The sequence below is a fragment of the Atractosteus spatula genome, chromosome 7, assembly GCF_055471065.1.
Source record: "Atractosteus spatula isolate fAtrSpa1 chromosome 7, fAtrSpa1.hap1, whole genome shotgun sequence".
NCBI classification, from domain to species: Eukaryota; Metazoa; Chordata; class Actinopteri; order Semionotiformes; family Lepisosteidae; genus Atractosteus; species Atractosteus spatula.
In genome coordinates, this window is record NC_142712.1 from 10,284,193 (window position 1) to 10,299,853 (window position 15,661).

At 39.7% G+C, this 15,661-nt stretch overlaps 1 protein-coding gene across 2 annotated transcripts in view; it reads left to right on the forward strand.

The window, feature by feature from the left end:
* Nucleotides 1-15,661, forward strand: part of LOC148830424 (F-BAR and double SH3 domains protein 2-like) — a 78,581-nt gene that overhangs the window by 715 nt on the left and 62,205 nt on the right. For both annotated transcript variants that reach the window (XM_088920915.1, XM_088920916.1), the window contains exon 2: nucleotides 2,850-2,947. In XM_088920915.1, coding sequence (XP_088777041.1) covers nucleotides 2,850-2,947 — 98 coding nt within the window. The remainder of the gene's footprint in view (nucleotides 1-2,849; nucleotides 2,948-15,661) is intronic.

Sequence of the window (15,661 nt, forward strand, 5' to 3'; positions counted from 1 at the left end):
AAAGCCTACGTATTTTTTTAAACTGTTACAGAATTACATCTAACATCTAACCGAGAATAGAAAAAAATGTGTACACATAGAAAAAAATGTGTACATAGTGACATTTATTTAAATATTTAATTCGACGCACAGTGGTAAAAAAATATGTAGCCGAAAAATTTTCTATTTAGCTACACAGAATATCCGGGGACAGAAGAATGTCAACACAAAGATATAGGCATCTGCTTAATATTATTTCAGAATAATGAAAGAATCCTGTATGTCACACCCTCAGTAATACTGTACGGACTTGCCAAATTGTTGCAAATCGGTAAGAGTCTAGATTAAACGAATTGACGGTATCATCTTTATCAAGTATTTGGAAATAATTTCCTTTAGGCATCAATTAAGCGCCCTGGACTAAAAAAAAAAAACCTTCTGATGTTTGAGCTAAAAAGACAGTTTGGGATTGTGTTCTGTTTATGTACATTAAAGTATAAATGTATCCCTTACTGTCGAAATTGTATTTACAGGTGTACGTAATCTGAACTGGGCTATACACGCACTTTATAGAAGAGTTATTATTAGTAGACATATCAGTAACCGCTGCAGTTGTAACAGTATTTACCGCTGGCATGAGTGACATTTTAACCCGCGTCATGCATTTTCTTGAAGGTTATATATTGGTGATATTAGCACCTGAAAAATAGGGTGCTGAAGTGGCAGTGGGTGGGTATTGGATTCTGGGTTTAATCAAACCACTCGAGACGTGACTTGTAAGATCCTGTCAGTCTTGGGGTGTGTGACCGATTGAGGGTAATTAGAATGCAGTAGAGATTAGCTTAATTATTTTGGGGGTATATAGGTTTCACATGAATTGCAATTTTTTGTTAAAATACTCAGATACAGTGATCTAGATATTTGAAATGGACGCTCCATAATATTTGGCTTGTATCCATGGATTTTTCTTTGCAGTCTAAAGGTGGTTGCTTGTGCTGGGTGATGGTATCGCATTACAGATGTTGGCAAACTTATCCAAACAGATTGTAAGCCACTTATGGTTCTCAGTGACTGTCCTGAATGTGATGTTTACTGTACTTACTGTAAGTCATAAAACTTGTAATTTCTTTGTACTGGCTGTCCTTTGAGAGTAGCTAAGGGGTGTTTGGATAAGACATGATAAGCTGCCTTCAGAGATGTTTATGGCATTCTTAGACCAGCAGCTGTGTATCTTTTCATCAGTCAGTGGCTTCTGTTATTTTACATATTTTACATTGTTAAAGAGCCTCTTCTAAATCGCCCCCAACACAGAGGATAGTGGGACAGACAGCTTCGTCACGGTAAATCTCAAGACGCCACCGAAACCAATTAACTTCCTCAGAGTTGGCCTCTGTTAATTTTAATTATTTTGTTCTGTTATTCTTGTGAGTGTATCAGGAATCAGCAGCGCGGGCGCACGCTCTGTGAGATTGGAGTTGCCCTCCTGGGCTACGCCAGCTGTTGATTGAATTTCTCCAGCCAGCGCCCCTGCGTTCTGGGGCTGCCGCAGCCTCTCAGAAACCTGGGCTCGTGGGCGAGGAAGTTGTTAGCTGTCCCTCCTGTCCTCGCTCTTTGTTAAAGAAGCCTCCTCAAGGTGTACAGTAGCCAGCCTTGCGTCCACTAGCTGCTGTGTGCTCTCCTGCAAGGGCACTGGTGTTGGGTCAGGGAAAAGAACGGTGGGGTATTTGCAGTGCAGAACTGTTGCATATCGTTACAGCTGAAAATGTATCATGTAATGGGGGGAAAAAACAATAATCTAATCAGGGGAGTTATCTGAATCTGCCGTTCTCTGCTAAAGTGCAAGAAGCAGAGTACAGACTGTTCTTGAGAAGGCAGGAGTGCCAAATCAAAATCAAAAAGCGAACAGGTTATCTAATAGGTTGTTTTGCAAGCATTGTATGTCTGGTATTTTATACCAGTGGCCCAAGAAATAGGGTCATAACTGGTATCACAGCAAGGAAATAACCAGGCTCTTAAAACAAAACAAAAATGAATGAACCTCTGGTAAGAAAATATATATATATTAGTTTATTCTGTGTCTCCAAATCATTTTAATTTGGATTTTGACACAGTCCATAGTACCCCGCCAGCATGCAATCACAGCTGGCAATTAAGTTGTGGCTGCCCCAGGCGGGGGAACTCTGCAGAGAGATGGAAAAATGCTTCTGATTTAGTTCAGATCTAGAGCTTTATTGCTTCCTTTTACGAGAACCTAATTTTTCACCCTGTTTCATTGTTCTGTGCTTGACATTCTTTTCTTTGTGTTTAGCTCCCTCCCTTGGAACTGCGCCGGGGCATTAAAAAGCCCACCGTTGAACAAACAGTGGAGGCAACTTTTAAAACTGCGCTGTTGGTTATGACAACGGTGGCCCACTGTAATACCCATACACTGTATCCATATTAAATGCACACTCCGTATATGCACACAATACAATGGCAGCTTAAAGGAACATTTAACCTTTTCTTCTTCCCAACTTAAAATTAAGATATTTGGCACTCTGTATTTATGTCATTAAATTCAAATATGTAATACTGTAGTTCTCTAATTACAGAGGCTGAAAAGGATTTTCATTAGCACTAAGGATACACACTTACTGTAAATGTCAGCATTGTGAATTGGAGTATTTTATGCTGAAACAAAGGGGTGTGCAAACATTTTTTTCTGTAAAAAGCAGGAAAGCCGTCTGATGCCAGATGCTATTGTGAAATTGTCTTTTCACTGTAATTAACATTCTGTAGTTGTAAATGTGCTTTTTGCAGATTGTCAGGAGGAGGATAATTGGGGGGGGGGAAGTTAAACACATGGCTGATCTTTATTTTTGGGTTTGTAGGTAAAAGTCACCCAAGAGCTGAAGAACATTCACGCTGAACAGATGACGAGGCTCCAGGTGAAGCACCAGGCAGAATGTGATCTGCTGGAGGACATGAGGTAAACGCACTACTGTATATCATGAAAGAACCCCCCCCCAAAAAAAGAGGAGAAAGATCCTGATTTATTGGAAGAACATTCAGATTACAAAACTCGGGGATGTGACGAAGGAATTTCCTCTTGGATATCCTGCTCTGGGCCTTAAGAGGTCTGACACAGCTGGAAGCCATAACTGGAACTAATGCCGTGCAAATATTTTCCTTTTTTTCCCCCCTAATGAAAGTGTGAGGCATGTAATAGAAAGATACTTGACATACCAGCTAGGGTCTCATTTTACTCTGTAGTGTGTTGCAACGCTGTGGAGGCAGCCCGTGCAATTTGGTGATTCTCGTCAAAAGGATGTCGGATTACACAATAGCTTAGATGTGAAGTGAGGTCAGAATTCTGTTTTATGTGAGATATGAAATATGCTTTATCGTTGGAAAGCAGTGGGATAGCTGGTGGTGGTAAGCAGTCACCAAGCAGGCCTGTGACAGTAGACATGTCAGACTTCTTTTCATGCACATTTCTTTTTGATCGATGGGAGAATCGATTATATATTGAAGGTGCCTTTTTTTTTTCCAGCAGCCTGAATCATACTTCTATTCAATATTAACCCTTCAGTAGGAAGGCTATAGGGCTTGAAGAGCTGAAGGCTGGGCTTCAGTTCCATTACGTGTGAATGGTGCCAAGCTTGGTGTGAGAGTTCTGATATACTGTAGCTAACACCCGGCTTTAAGGTATTTTGCTGAGTGTGAAGAATATCACTGAAAATCCCTGTGCATGTGTCAGAAGCACTGCAAAGGGAAAGAGATGAGTGATGCATTTTCCTCCATATATATTGGAACACCAGTTAAATGAACGCATTACATTTGTGATAATGGTTTGGGGTTCTTTGCACAGCTAGCAGGAGCTACAGAAACTGACTGGATTGTTTTCAGCTATGCATTGTTTTGGTTTTTTTAATTCCTTGCAGCAATTTCAATCCCCCTGCAACCTTTTTCTTTTTGTGTTCATCGCTCGAAGGAAAATAAAAATGTCGGCGTTTTGCCCGTAAAGTGGAGGAGAGTGATCTGTTTGTAGCGATCACAGAGTGTTTTGACTGGAGGAGATGGCTGATTTTGGGATGTGTCCTAGAGACGTGAATACAGCTAAACAAGCTGCCGAGAGACCAGATTGCAAAGTCAGAGCGCTGTTCTGTAAATTGCTTAGCAACACCATCTATAGGATTCCCTAAAGACAACCGACTCCATAAATGCTGTCTGATTTTTTTTTAAATCCGGGGAGTACCAGGGAGACTTTGTCCGCCACAGAGAGGATAAATCCAGATCTGAAAGTTTTTTTTATTCTTGTTTGTCAAGGAGCAATTGTAATTCTTGTTACATTCCTGTGTCTTGTTGAAGAACTGTATTTAGGCACTTTGCTGAAACACAGATCATTTCCAAGAGCTTGTAATAGACTTATTTAAATGTGATAACCCTGTTATTTTGGAAATAACATCCTATGTCATGCATTTTATTTGTCTATAGAAAGTATGAAGTATTCACCTTTCAGCAGGAATTACCCTAGGCTAGCAAATAAAATAGGATTGCCATTGTCTCTGCTGCAAGAAACATAATTTCAAAGGTGCCGTCACAGAAAATACTTGAAAATAAAAGTGAGAATGGTAATGCAGAGACATTTCTAATGTGGGGTGATTAGAAAGGAGTTTAACATTTAACAGGGATCCATTGTGAGATCCCTTTAATATTTAGTTGCTATATTCAGTCCAAAATGGAAATTGAGGTATTCTGAAATGTAAAAAGAAAATATTGTTTGCATATTTTAATACGCGCATGAATTTATCTTCCAAATATTCCTTTATTATTAATTATGGGCTCCACATCATCATGGAGACTTAACCCCTTAAGACGGGTTCTTTTCCCAACACGGATATTTTACACTTGAATCTCCAAAGCAGCTCTGTACTCATTTACCTAATTAATCCTCAGCCCTCATTAAACCATGAGGGTCTGCGAGAGGTCACTTTCAGATCAACGCCCTGGCCAGTCAATCAGAGCCGTGCCGTGTCTTTTGTGCTCTTTGGTGGGGTGTCTTTTTAGCAGAAGATAATGCAGTGTCACTGCAGCTACAGCAGACCCTGCAATTGCGCAGTGAAAGCAGCTACAGTAGGTGTGTTAAAGGCACAGTCAGTGGCTGTTTCAGCTGAAGACTGGACACAGAATGAAAACAGCAGCTGATGGTTTGGCTAAGTGATGTCTCGGCCTTTAAGGCTGGAAAGATAAGAAAGGAAGAAGCGATGCAATGGACTTGAGAATATAGACGATTTGTGGCAGCGGATGCGATAAAAACATAATCCTGCAGCTCTTCCTTCAGCAGGTCACAGGTGTGTACCAGTAAAAGGTTGCTTTTGGTTAGCTTGAAGAGTGCCCGGAAATATTCAAAAAGCACATTTCTGCCCTTCTGAAAAATGGGAATGCCCTGATATCAGAAGTCAGTGCACAGGAAATAAAAAATATGACCTTCTTGATTTGTTCAGTAGGGATTATTCTGGCATTTTACAGGCATTCTGAAACAATTCCATAGTTTACATGACTTATCTACATCCATCTAGGATTCTTGTTTAAAGACCAACTTGTTCTTGTTTTAAAGGAGCTGAATGCATCACATTTTCAATCTACATTGATCCTGAGGACAAGAGATATGAGGCTGATGTGGCCTAAGTTAGTTCTGACTAATCCTGATCAGACTCATCGCAGTCATAATCTGTATTATTGTCTTAACCATATTCAGAATAATACTAGAGATAGTTACAATATGATTGGGCACTGGTGGTATGCCATACAGTATATGGTACAGTAGTAGTTAGACAATATACAGTATTGGTTAGGTTGTACTGCTATTTAGCTGTGGGGACTAGGGTGATCTTTCTGTTTTTATAGTGCTGTGCCCCCAGTGCAGGGACTTTGGCATTGTAATAGCTGTTACTAAGTGGATGATACCTGCCCCCTCTCCTCTCAGGGCAAAGGTAGCTCACAATACTGAAAGACAAAATTGTTCAAATATACACTAAAGTTACAGGATGTCCTGCTCTGTGTTTAGGAGTTAAGAGGAGGAACATGCTTTATGCCATGCTGATTTTCCCTGGACGTCTTCAGCGACGTATGTCATTGTTTTGAGACTAGTGAAATACAGGTGGGTCAGTCAATTTGACAACCCCATGGAACATTTCTCTTTTATACCCTTTTCATTTTTTTCCCAGGTAAAATAAATTATTTTAAAAGAGCAATGCCCAAAAATGTTATTCTCATTTTTTTTATTTGGTTGTGATTACAATGCCTCTGGTGTCCAATTACTGCTCTGCCTTATACAGTTCTGTCCTTCAGGGTATTCTCTGTGAAAGTTGATCTTGTAGCAAGTCAAGTTTATTTTCATTCCTCTATGGAAATCTCTGCACTGGGGATGTAAACATCCTCTGACTTCTTTCCTTGAAGGAGACAAGATACAGGGCAGTTTCTTCTATACTAACTTCACACTGGAACAGCTGAAATCTCTTAAAACAAGAAGTGGGAAAACAAAAGGATGGTTTTCCCTTTTTTTGCCGATTCTTTTGATACAGGACACCTGCTATGTTTATGAAGTAACATGATAATGGCACATGGCGTCACATAGTGTTCCCCAGTGCGGGGAAAAAAAGAACTTTAAGGTCAGAAATCATTAAAATAAATTTCCATGGTCACTTTCATCATTATGCCTGTCAAATTCTGAAAGTTCTTTATTATTATTTGCTGTGCACGTCTCTGGAGTGAGCTCCTTCGGTTCACAGATGTTTCCTGGGAATGAGTTTGAGCTCTTCAGCTCACCTGGAAGCTTTCCCTAGGCACATGCGTGATGTAATCTCTTTGGAACTTGGGAGGTGGGGTGTTCTAAGTTAATCACTTGAATGCTATTAATAGTGGACACACCTGCATCTGGGTGTTCAACTCTGTAAATCACACTACGTCTCCCCTCCCAGACACCTTCTGTTTAATATTTACAGGTCCATTACACATTAAAATACAGTCTTTGAAGCGTATTTAATCTAGCTACAAGCAGCATGCTTTAGATAGTGTTAATATCTTTCTGGAAAGGTGAAAGTGTTTTGAACACCACAGTGTGTTTTGAGAGCAAACATTCAATCTGCCAATCACAGATCAAGGAATGAGAACCTATCTGAATTCCTGTATGGAAATTTACTCCACGAGATGTTTTCCCTATGATTAGCGCGTTCTTGCTTTTGTGCCTCCCAAGGACACTTTTTCTCTTGCCGTGGTATTCCCGTTTAAATGAGTTTGTTTTTGCAAAAAATAAAAGATACACGTCAATGCATGTAAAGTTACAAGATGGACAGCGACAGCAAGCATGTCTGGTTTTAAAGTGTTGGGGCAACTGGTTCTGTAATGCCCCACCGTCAAAGGTCTCTTTCTACAGTAAGTGGTCTCTGTAGATGTGAACTCTGCTTGGTTTTGGAAAAGTCAGTGAGCCTCTTAATAGTTACTACTATCTGGGAGACAAAAAGAAGCGAGTGCCTAAGTTAATAAAGAGATTTTCTTCGTTGATATCCTGTTAAAAAACCTGATTGATTGATGGGAGAATTCACTGAGCGCCAGTCCTCTTCCTTTATTTGAATCGCACTGTTCTATGCTGTCTCCGCAATCTGGAGAGAGCACGTGTGTGGCTTTAATTCCGTGTTCAGCAGGCGCTGTAGAACTGTGAGCAGAATGGTACTGCTTGACTGCAGTTCTTTTTTGATATGTTCCTCTCAAGGCTGGTCAGCTAGGCCCAAAACTAAAAGCCAGTTCCCTGGGGTCCAGAGGTAATATCTGTAGCTCTGCTCAGCTGGAAATCTGTCCGCAGAATTCTCTGAGAATGCATTACCTTACAAGTCTCACAAGTGTAGGAGTCTGTCTTGGTGACTACAGGGATTCCTTTTCAATTTTTCCATTTTCAAGTTAGATGTCCAGCTTCTTAATAAAAAGTAACTTTGTGTCCCTCACCTTTCTTTCTGGATCCCAATTTAACTTGACTTTCTTACGCAATACCAAAACGACATAAATTGTGGGCTAATAACATACAGTGGTTGTAGTAAGTCAGGTGCATCTGTGTTACCAAGCAAGGTGTTTATTATTTTATAAGCTTTATTTCTTCAAATCTGTAGACTAGTTTGTTAAATGTGACAGGTGTGACTGTTCACACGCTACAGATACGGATTAAAGGAACCATAAAGCAAACTTCAAGTCAAAATTGGGAGAAGAAAGAAAATGTGGATTGTTTCTTAATCATTTAACACTTGAAAAGTTTCTTATTACTAAACAGCTAAAGGAAAATGTATTTCTTCACCCCCACCATACTACTGAGAGAACTCATAGAATAAAATAACAAAACAACTCCGGTGTTCTCCAAAATGCCCATGTCTTCATTTTATTGTTTATTGATAAATGCTGTAAATCCTAACAAACTGTATTAGTGCCATTCACAAAGTCTCCTGAATCCCACTCCTTCCCTTTACAGCTGGGAGAGAGAGCGCTGGAACAGCTATAAATCTCTGCTGTTCAGTCTCTCCAGAACAAGACACATTCGCGGGCATACGGCACATTTCGGAGTTCTGGCAGTGTCAGGATGCCCAATATGAAAATAATAGCCAAGGTTCAAGAGCACCCCATCCCCCAGTGCCTCCTCCCCAGCAAGACCGCTTTACTGAAACCTGCCCAAGACTGAAGCCCCTACTTGAACTTTTGACACTGAAGCACACAGAGGTCAGCACTTGAGAGCACAGTGCTTAGTACAGGAGTAGGGCTAGCCTTTTGCATCGTTTGTGGTCCAAAGCTTTAGAGAGCTCTACATTATAGGCTGATTGTAAAGACATCATATGAGAGATGAGTATTCTTTTTCTCTGGAAATTTATATAAATTCTGGACTCTTGATTATTGTTTGTCAGGCTTTCTCTCATTGATCATCTCAAAGTGATCGTTGTTTTCATCAATGATGGGAAACGTAAATGTACACTTTTTAGTTTGGACTAATAATCACAGTCATCTCGTTAGCCTTCTTCATTGCAAATGAAGCATAATAACGTAATCTGAATAGCCTATATGATGAGAGGCGGGGCTGTGTGCCATTGTTGGTACTGCATGTTTCTTGATGAAGGATAACTCAAACAGTAGCTCAGGCTGATGTTTCCCCCTGTTAAATAAACCTGAGCTGAAATAACAGAGAAATGTCATCACTACCACTCGAGTGGGTCTTCATTTGTGAATAAACACCTGATGTGTTCCCACAATAATTAATAAATCATTATATTATAATTTAATAATTGTATAATTGATTATTGTTAATAATATATAATGTGCTATGACTATTTAAATGAATAAATTAAAACACAGAATATGGCTTTAAGGTTGGCACAGTGGCATTGGCACTTAGTGCTCCTGTCACACAGCTCTTGAGTTCTGTGTGTGAGGTCAGACAGGACTGTGTTCTGAACAGAGATCACATGTTGTTCTCAAGCCCATGTGGATTTTCTCCAGGTATTCCGGGTTAGATAGATAGCTCAATGGGTGTTTCTGAATGGATCATGTATGCTTGTGTACGAGTGCCCTGTGATCGACGGGTGTCCCATCCCGCCTTGTGCTGTATTCTTTCAGCAAAGGCTTTGTGTTGCTGTGCCCCTTTACCAGAAATCAATTGCTATGGCTTTATTGAGAAGAGAAGCTTGTTCTGTGGGAGGGTGAGAGGTGGATGAAAAAGCCAGAGGTTTTCATAAAGGTGCTGCTGTTTTCTAAAATGGTCTCGTTCTTGCCTGATTCCCAGGCACACACAGATTTGCTTTACTCTGACCATTTGTGCAGATGAAATTAAGTGTGTTGTGATCCAAGGTTTTGCATGATTATGTGTGTAATACTGTATATGTATGTTAGAATGTGGAGTAAAAGCAGGCATTTTTTTTAACAAATTAGTATAAATGTATATATAAAATGTTTCCACCGCCGAGGCGCATAAAAGACAGGAACCATCTTGCTTGTAGGTGAGAGACAGAGACAGCATAACAGCGATCATTGTTTATATCGTAATAAAATTTAAAAACACCAGCATACCCGACTAATGTGATTGGAGGGGAATTTAGCCAAATGACACTTAATTTCGGTGCTGGCCAGTCTCCAAGAATGAGCCGCACAGGAGAAATGAAATGCTGTTTTGCTAGCCTCTGCATCAATTAATATGAGATCTATCAAACCTGTGCTGGCATCGTTTGCGCTGCATAATGGCCGATGATGCGAGATATCTTTTATTATTGTGTTTCTCTGTAGGTATTACTGTCTTTTTTTATTTATAGATATGACAGCATAGCCTAGCACCTTATTTTGGATGTCTGATGAGAAAATTGTCTGAAAATAATGTTGACGTAACACTGCAAAGAAAATATCAGTCTTGCAAATAGTCGGAGAATCAAGACACTTCTTATTTTTTTCCTAGCCACAGTGAATACTACGGTTCTGGGGTGTTTTACTGTCTCACTGGCGTATAGCTGGGAGACTCTGGTGATTCCAGGGTTTCTGGTATGTGTGGGTGTTGGCAGGTATTATTACCAAAATTGTGAGGACAAAATTTCTCCCCGTTTTGTCCTCGCAAACATATGATGTGGGAACGCCCCCACAATCTAAATAACTTCTTTAGCAGCCACAGCTGCTTTTAAATTCTAAAACTGATAAAAAAAAATGTTGGGGGGGTCTGCTTTCACCCCATGTAGAACTGTATAAAACAGATCGCGTGTCAAAAGTATGAATCCGAATGTGAGTGTGCAGTTCGGAGACTGGACCCAGCAGAGATCCCAGATGACTGTTGACATAGAAGGGTACTAAACCAGTGTTGAGTGTGTTTCTGTTCGCCAGAGTCTGTATAGGTACAGCACACAGCCCCCAGACAGCGGCTTTCTTGTGCTGCAGTTGGATTTCCACGACAGGTCCTGTCATTGTCACGTATTTACCTGGAACACTTGTCTTCCTCCTGTACTTTTCAGGAACTGATTCTTAGTTCCCCTTGGAAGCAGTGTCGAGGAGAGTAAGAACTATATTGCTGTCGGTGTGAGCTGAGCTTCACTTGCTCCTTGTTATGAAATAAAATAAATGATTCTGGCCAGCTCTACGATTGCAAGCCTGATGTGAACTGGGACACGCGTATATGTCTAATGCAGCATCATTTTAACTGAATCAAAGATTTTCTTCTCAGTTTAAGCTGTACTGCTGTTGTTATTTCTGCTGGTGACATCTGGAACCAGAACGATATGCAGTACTGTATATTTGGGTGAATGGAGTTTGTCTTGTCTAGAGATCAGCTTAGCCAGCGTTTTCCCAGCGATGTTTCTGCGCACACTTGGTCATAGAGATTGTGGCTCTGCGATTGATGTGGTTCAGTGGCAGTAAGGAATGGGGCATGTGAACAGGCAGCCAGTTAGCACCGGATATGTTCCTCTCTGTAAACTGGAGTGATGGGTGTTCCCAAATGATAGTGCACTGTTGTCAAACCGCAACAAGATGCCCTTTTCCATTCTTTTCAACACTACCATGAAAATAAAATAATTGCCAGTAACTTGTTGTTTCGGTGGAAAACTCTTTAAACCGAAGAATGACATGGCCCTCTTACCCGTGGCCTCTCCAATACAAAATAAGATTTAGCCTAATTTATTACAGTTATAAGAGCCCACAAAAATGATTTATCCCTCCCTCTTTCAGAAATAATGAAGGCGGTAACACTGTCTGCTACAGAACATGTATCTGAAAAATGGAAAAAAGGGTTTTGTACCTTAAGGGGACATCAAATATGTCTTAAAAGCTGCCCTGTCTAGGTGAGGGGATCCGGTAAAAGACATTCTGTAGTAAACCTGACTCGAGTGGTTTTTCAGTTCTGGTCTTCCAACTTTGTTTCACTTTTGTTTCTTTGTCTTTCTACCGGCCTTTTCTGTCACCTTATCTCTGTGCTTTATTATTCTTTTTCCCCCTTTCTGGTACTGGTTTAGCTTTAAAAAAAATCCAAATCTGTGTTTATTTCTCAATCACCGTGAGAAGAGTCAAAAAAGCCCTGAAAATTGCTAGTTGGTTCCAAGACTGTTTGAACCACAGTGGTCTAAAAAAAATAACTGTTCAGGAAGCAAAGTACCAGGTGGGAGACAATGGTCTGTCATAGGCACTTGTTTCCAAAATATTGCAAATCCCACCAGATAACCTCAAATAACAAGTGAGAAATGAGGGAAGAGGCTTGTTTTCCAGTGAGCAGCTGCATTGAAAGAGTACCATCTCTGTGGCGTGACATTCACTTTGACCTTTTATTGTTGTAGAATTAAGAAAAAAGCTATAGACTTCCCCTATGGTTTTAGAGCAAAACAATAAGCAAAGTTAAATCTTGTGAATCTAGCCAGGGAGCAGCAAACAGCAAAAAGTCCTCTCATTTAAACCTGACACTCATCTGCTTTATGGTGTTAGTGGTTTGCTAAATATACTGTATATGCCTCGCATGTATAATTAGTCGGCTATGTAGTTGGTTCTTAATATTCTATTTATTTTTAAAGTGTTCTGAAATGCTTTAATGGTGAACAATGCTTAACCACCACTTGAAAAATGTTAAATCACTGTTTTATCCTTTTTTTCCAAGCTTACCAAATCTGTTTTGTAAATGTATTTGTCAGACTGTATACAGTAAAAGATAACTTAAAACAGTAACAGGTTCGTGTGGTAATGGGAATACATAATTCAGTGTTTGCCACTTCTTATGACTTATTTTAAGCCAACAAGTAGGACCAACATGACCTACTTGTGTTTTGATGCATTAGTGAGCAACTATATGATCTCACTCCATGCAAATGCCTGGACTGGGAGAATAGACACTCACTGTCAGACAGTGTAATTTAAGCTGGTTCAAAACAAGTTACAGTAAGTGACAGGTCGTTCGTTACTGATCCAGAGTTTTCAGTGGATCGGTAGATTGCTGTGTATGTTTATATGTGTATATTTATATGTGTATGTGTATGTTTTGGGAGCTGAAACTATTCATTTTACTTTAATTGATACACCACTGTGCAGCTGTGTTTCTACAGTATATCCTGTTCTCTGTGTTGGATGTGAACTTTCTGAATGATCGTGCCTGATGAATTTGTCAGTATGCCAGGTCGGAGCTCTAGGAAAAGAGAACACGCACTACTTTCTCTTGCACATCTTGCAAAATGTGATTAAGTTTTATTTACTTTTGTGTGTACTAGTGGAATTGTCAACACCCAGTGCTTTTTTGAAAATGATTAAATAATATATCAAACTTAGAAAATAACTGGCTGTTATCTGTTTCAGTGAGTTTATACTTCATATTAGAGTCAGGGACTGCACACTGACAACAGTGATATACAGTACAGCTCATATATTTCTCTTTATGCATGGTTCAACTTTTTCTTATCATTTTTGTGTTTTGCACTTCAGCATTTAATTTATATTGTTTTTTCCTGCTATGGTCCCTGTGTTTTTTTATAAACAGGTAGATATCGCATACTTCCTGTTAGAGCAAAGGTTTAGAAACACGAACTGTTACAGATTTCACAGGAAGTGGTAATGAAAGATGGCTCTTGTTATATTGCATCCTGTACTTTGAAATAAGTAGAGAGCTCGCTGGCTCAGTTGGCACTAGACATCACCTGTCTCCGCTTCCTTCTCCCAACAGTGTTAGAGGATTATATAGCAGAATAAATCAAAGGATAAATTCATTGTCTCTCTTCTCTTATGAAGTCCCTTGTGACCTACTTTTCTTCCTTTTTTCGTTTTTAGTGACAGCATTGTTGTCCTTGAGTCTTTTTATGTAATCTGGCATCTGTCAAATCCCGCTGGTGCATTCACTGAAAGCATATAGACACACAAAGCATACTTCATAGCAAGAATGTTTTAGAAAGCAAATAGGGATGAGTTGCTTTGGCCACATGTCAATAAAAAGTTCAAATGTAGCACAAACCAAAAAAGCAAGCTTGTTGCTCCCTTGACAGTGGCAGAGAATGGTGCCACAAAGAAGTAGATAATTGCAATAGGTTTGTGTACATTAATGTATGCTTTGATTCATGAAGAAAAGTTAACAAGTATTAAAGATTTTATCATACCACCCAAGCTGCTGTATTATATTAAACTTCTTCCCATTTTGTGAGCCTATCTGAGAGAGTGGGCTTTGGTTTTAAATTTAGGTATGAGGTGTGAGTTGTTGTATGTTACACAAATGTTGGATGCGGTTGTACTGTAAATAGTGGAGGTCTGCTCACACTCTTTGAGGAGAGTGGAAAAAAAAGCAATTGTGTTTTTTAAGCACTTTAAATGTGGGTTGTCCTAATAAAAGGAAAAGATAATGCTGTCTTTTCTGCTAGCTGAATGCCTGGCTAGTAATTAGCAAGCCCCTGCAATTATAGATTTAAGTATCATTATCTTCCCTCTATCTTGGACAGGTTCCAAAGCATCAACAGTAGTTTTTACTTGCACAGTTTTAACAAGAAAATAAATTTCCCCAAGTGCCTGTAAAAAAAACAACACTTTACCTGGATTTTCATATCTGATCTTTGTGCTTTTTACATTCTGCTGTTTTAGCTTCCTTTTAATAATACATTTCATATAATCAAAAGATCAATGCAAGAGGCTCTTCAGAAACAAAACAAGACAACTTTGGAATCCTGCTGCTTAGAATCTGTGGTGCCCTTTGACCTTTGACCTGTGTGACTCAGTTTCCTGTGAAGCTGAAATGAGAGGGCAGGGTCATAAGGGAAAGTATTTCTGTGGCCTTACTGATCTGATGGTGCTGGACTGTACTCTTCAGAGATGAGTTATACAGGATGTGGGAGCCAGAGAGCAGCAAGATCCCTTGGACAGACAAGGAGACGCTGCACAGTAATTAATAATTAATTAATCAATTGCGTTCGCTTTGCACTTTTCCTCTCAAAGGGTCCTTCACATATACTGTAGACACAGGACCAATTCATCTACTGCTGAAGAAGTGCAGCTGTACTTGGTTCACATTTGGCTGCAGCCCCACAACAGAACTGATCAGGTAGAGAAGGGAGAAGTTACTACACAAATTGGATTAAAGGGGATATTTAGGAAGGCTGGATTGTACAAGCCTAAACTCCTAGCTAAAACCCTTTTCTTATGAACAGTGCCATGGGATCTTTAATGACCGGATCATCAGAACCTTGTTTAACTTCTTATCTGAAGGACGGTACCTCCTCTGGCCTAGTGTCCCTTGTCACCATACTGGGCTACTGTGTGTGAGAGAAGTGTCCTTACAGGAGTGACCTGGTTTTCCTGAGAAGTCGACATCATAGTACTGTCCAGGTTGCTTAATTTCCAAAATCCAAAGAGATCAGGCTACAAGGTGGTTAACTGCTTGTTGCAGAGCAACAGTTTTTCCGATTTTTGGGAGCTGGGAATACAAGGCAGCAATACATAGGATATTTCATGACTTGCTGATGACTGTGATTTCCATATTGTAATAAATGTTCTTAGTCTTTTAGTATGTGGTTTTAACTTGTGACAAATGCCAATGCGAGTTTTGAACAGTAAAGAAATACATTTAAATCAGAAAAGATGTATTTTTTATTCAGGTCTGTGTGAGTGTACTTTTGTTTTTTTCTTTGCTGATGTGGATTTTTTTTTTTTTACCTCTGCAATCTGGCAGGAAACAAATGTG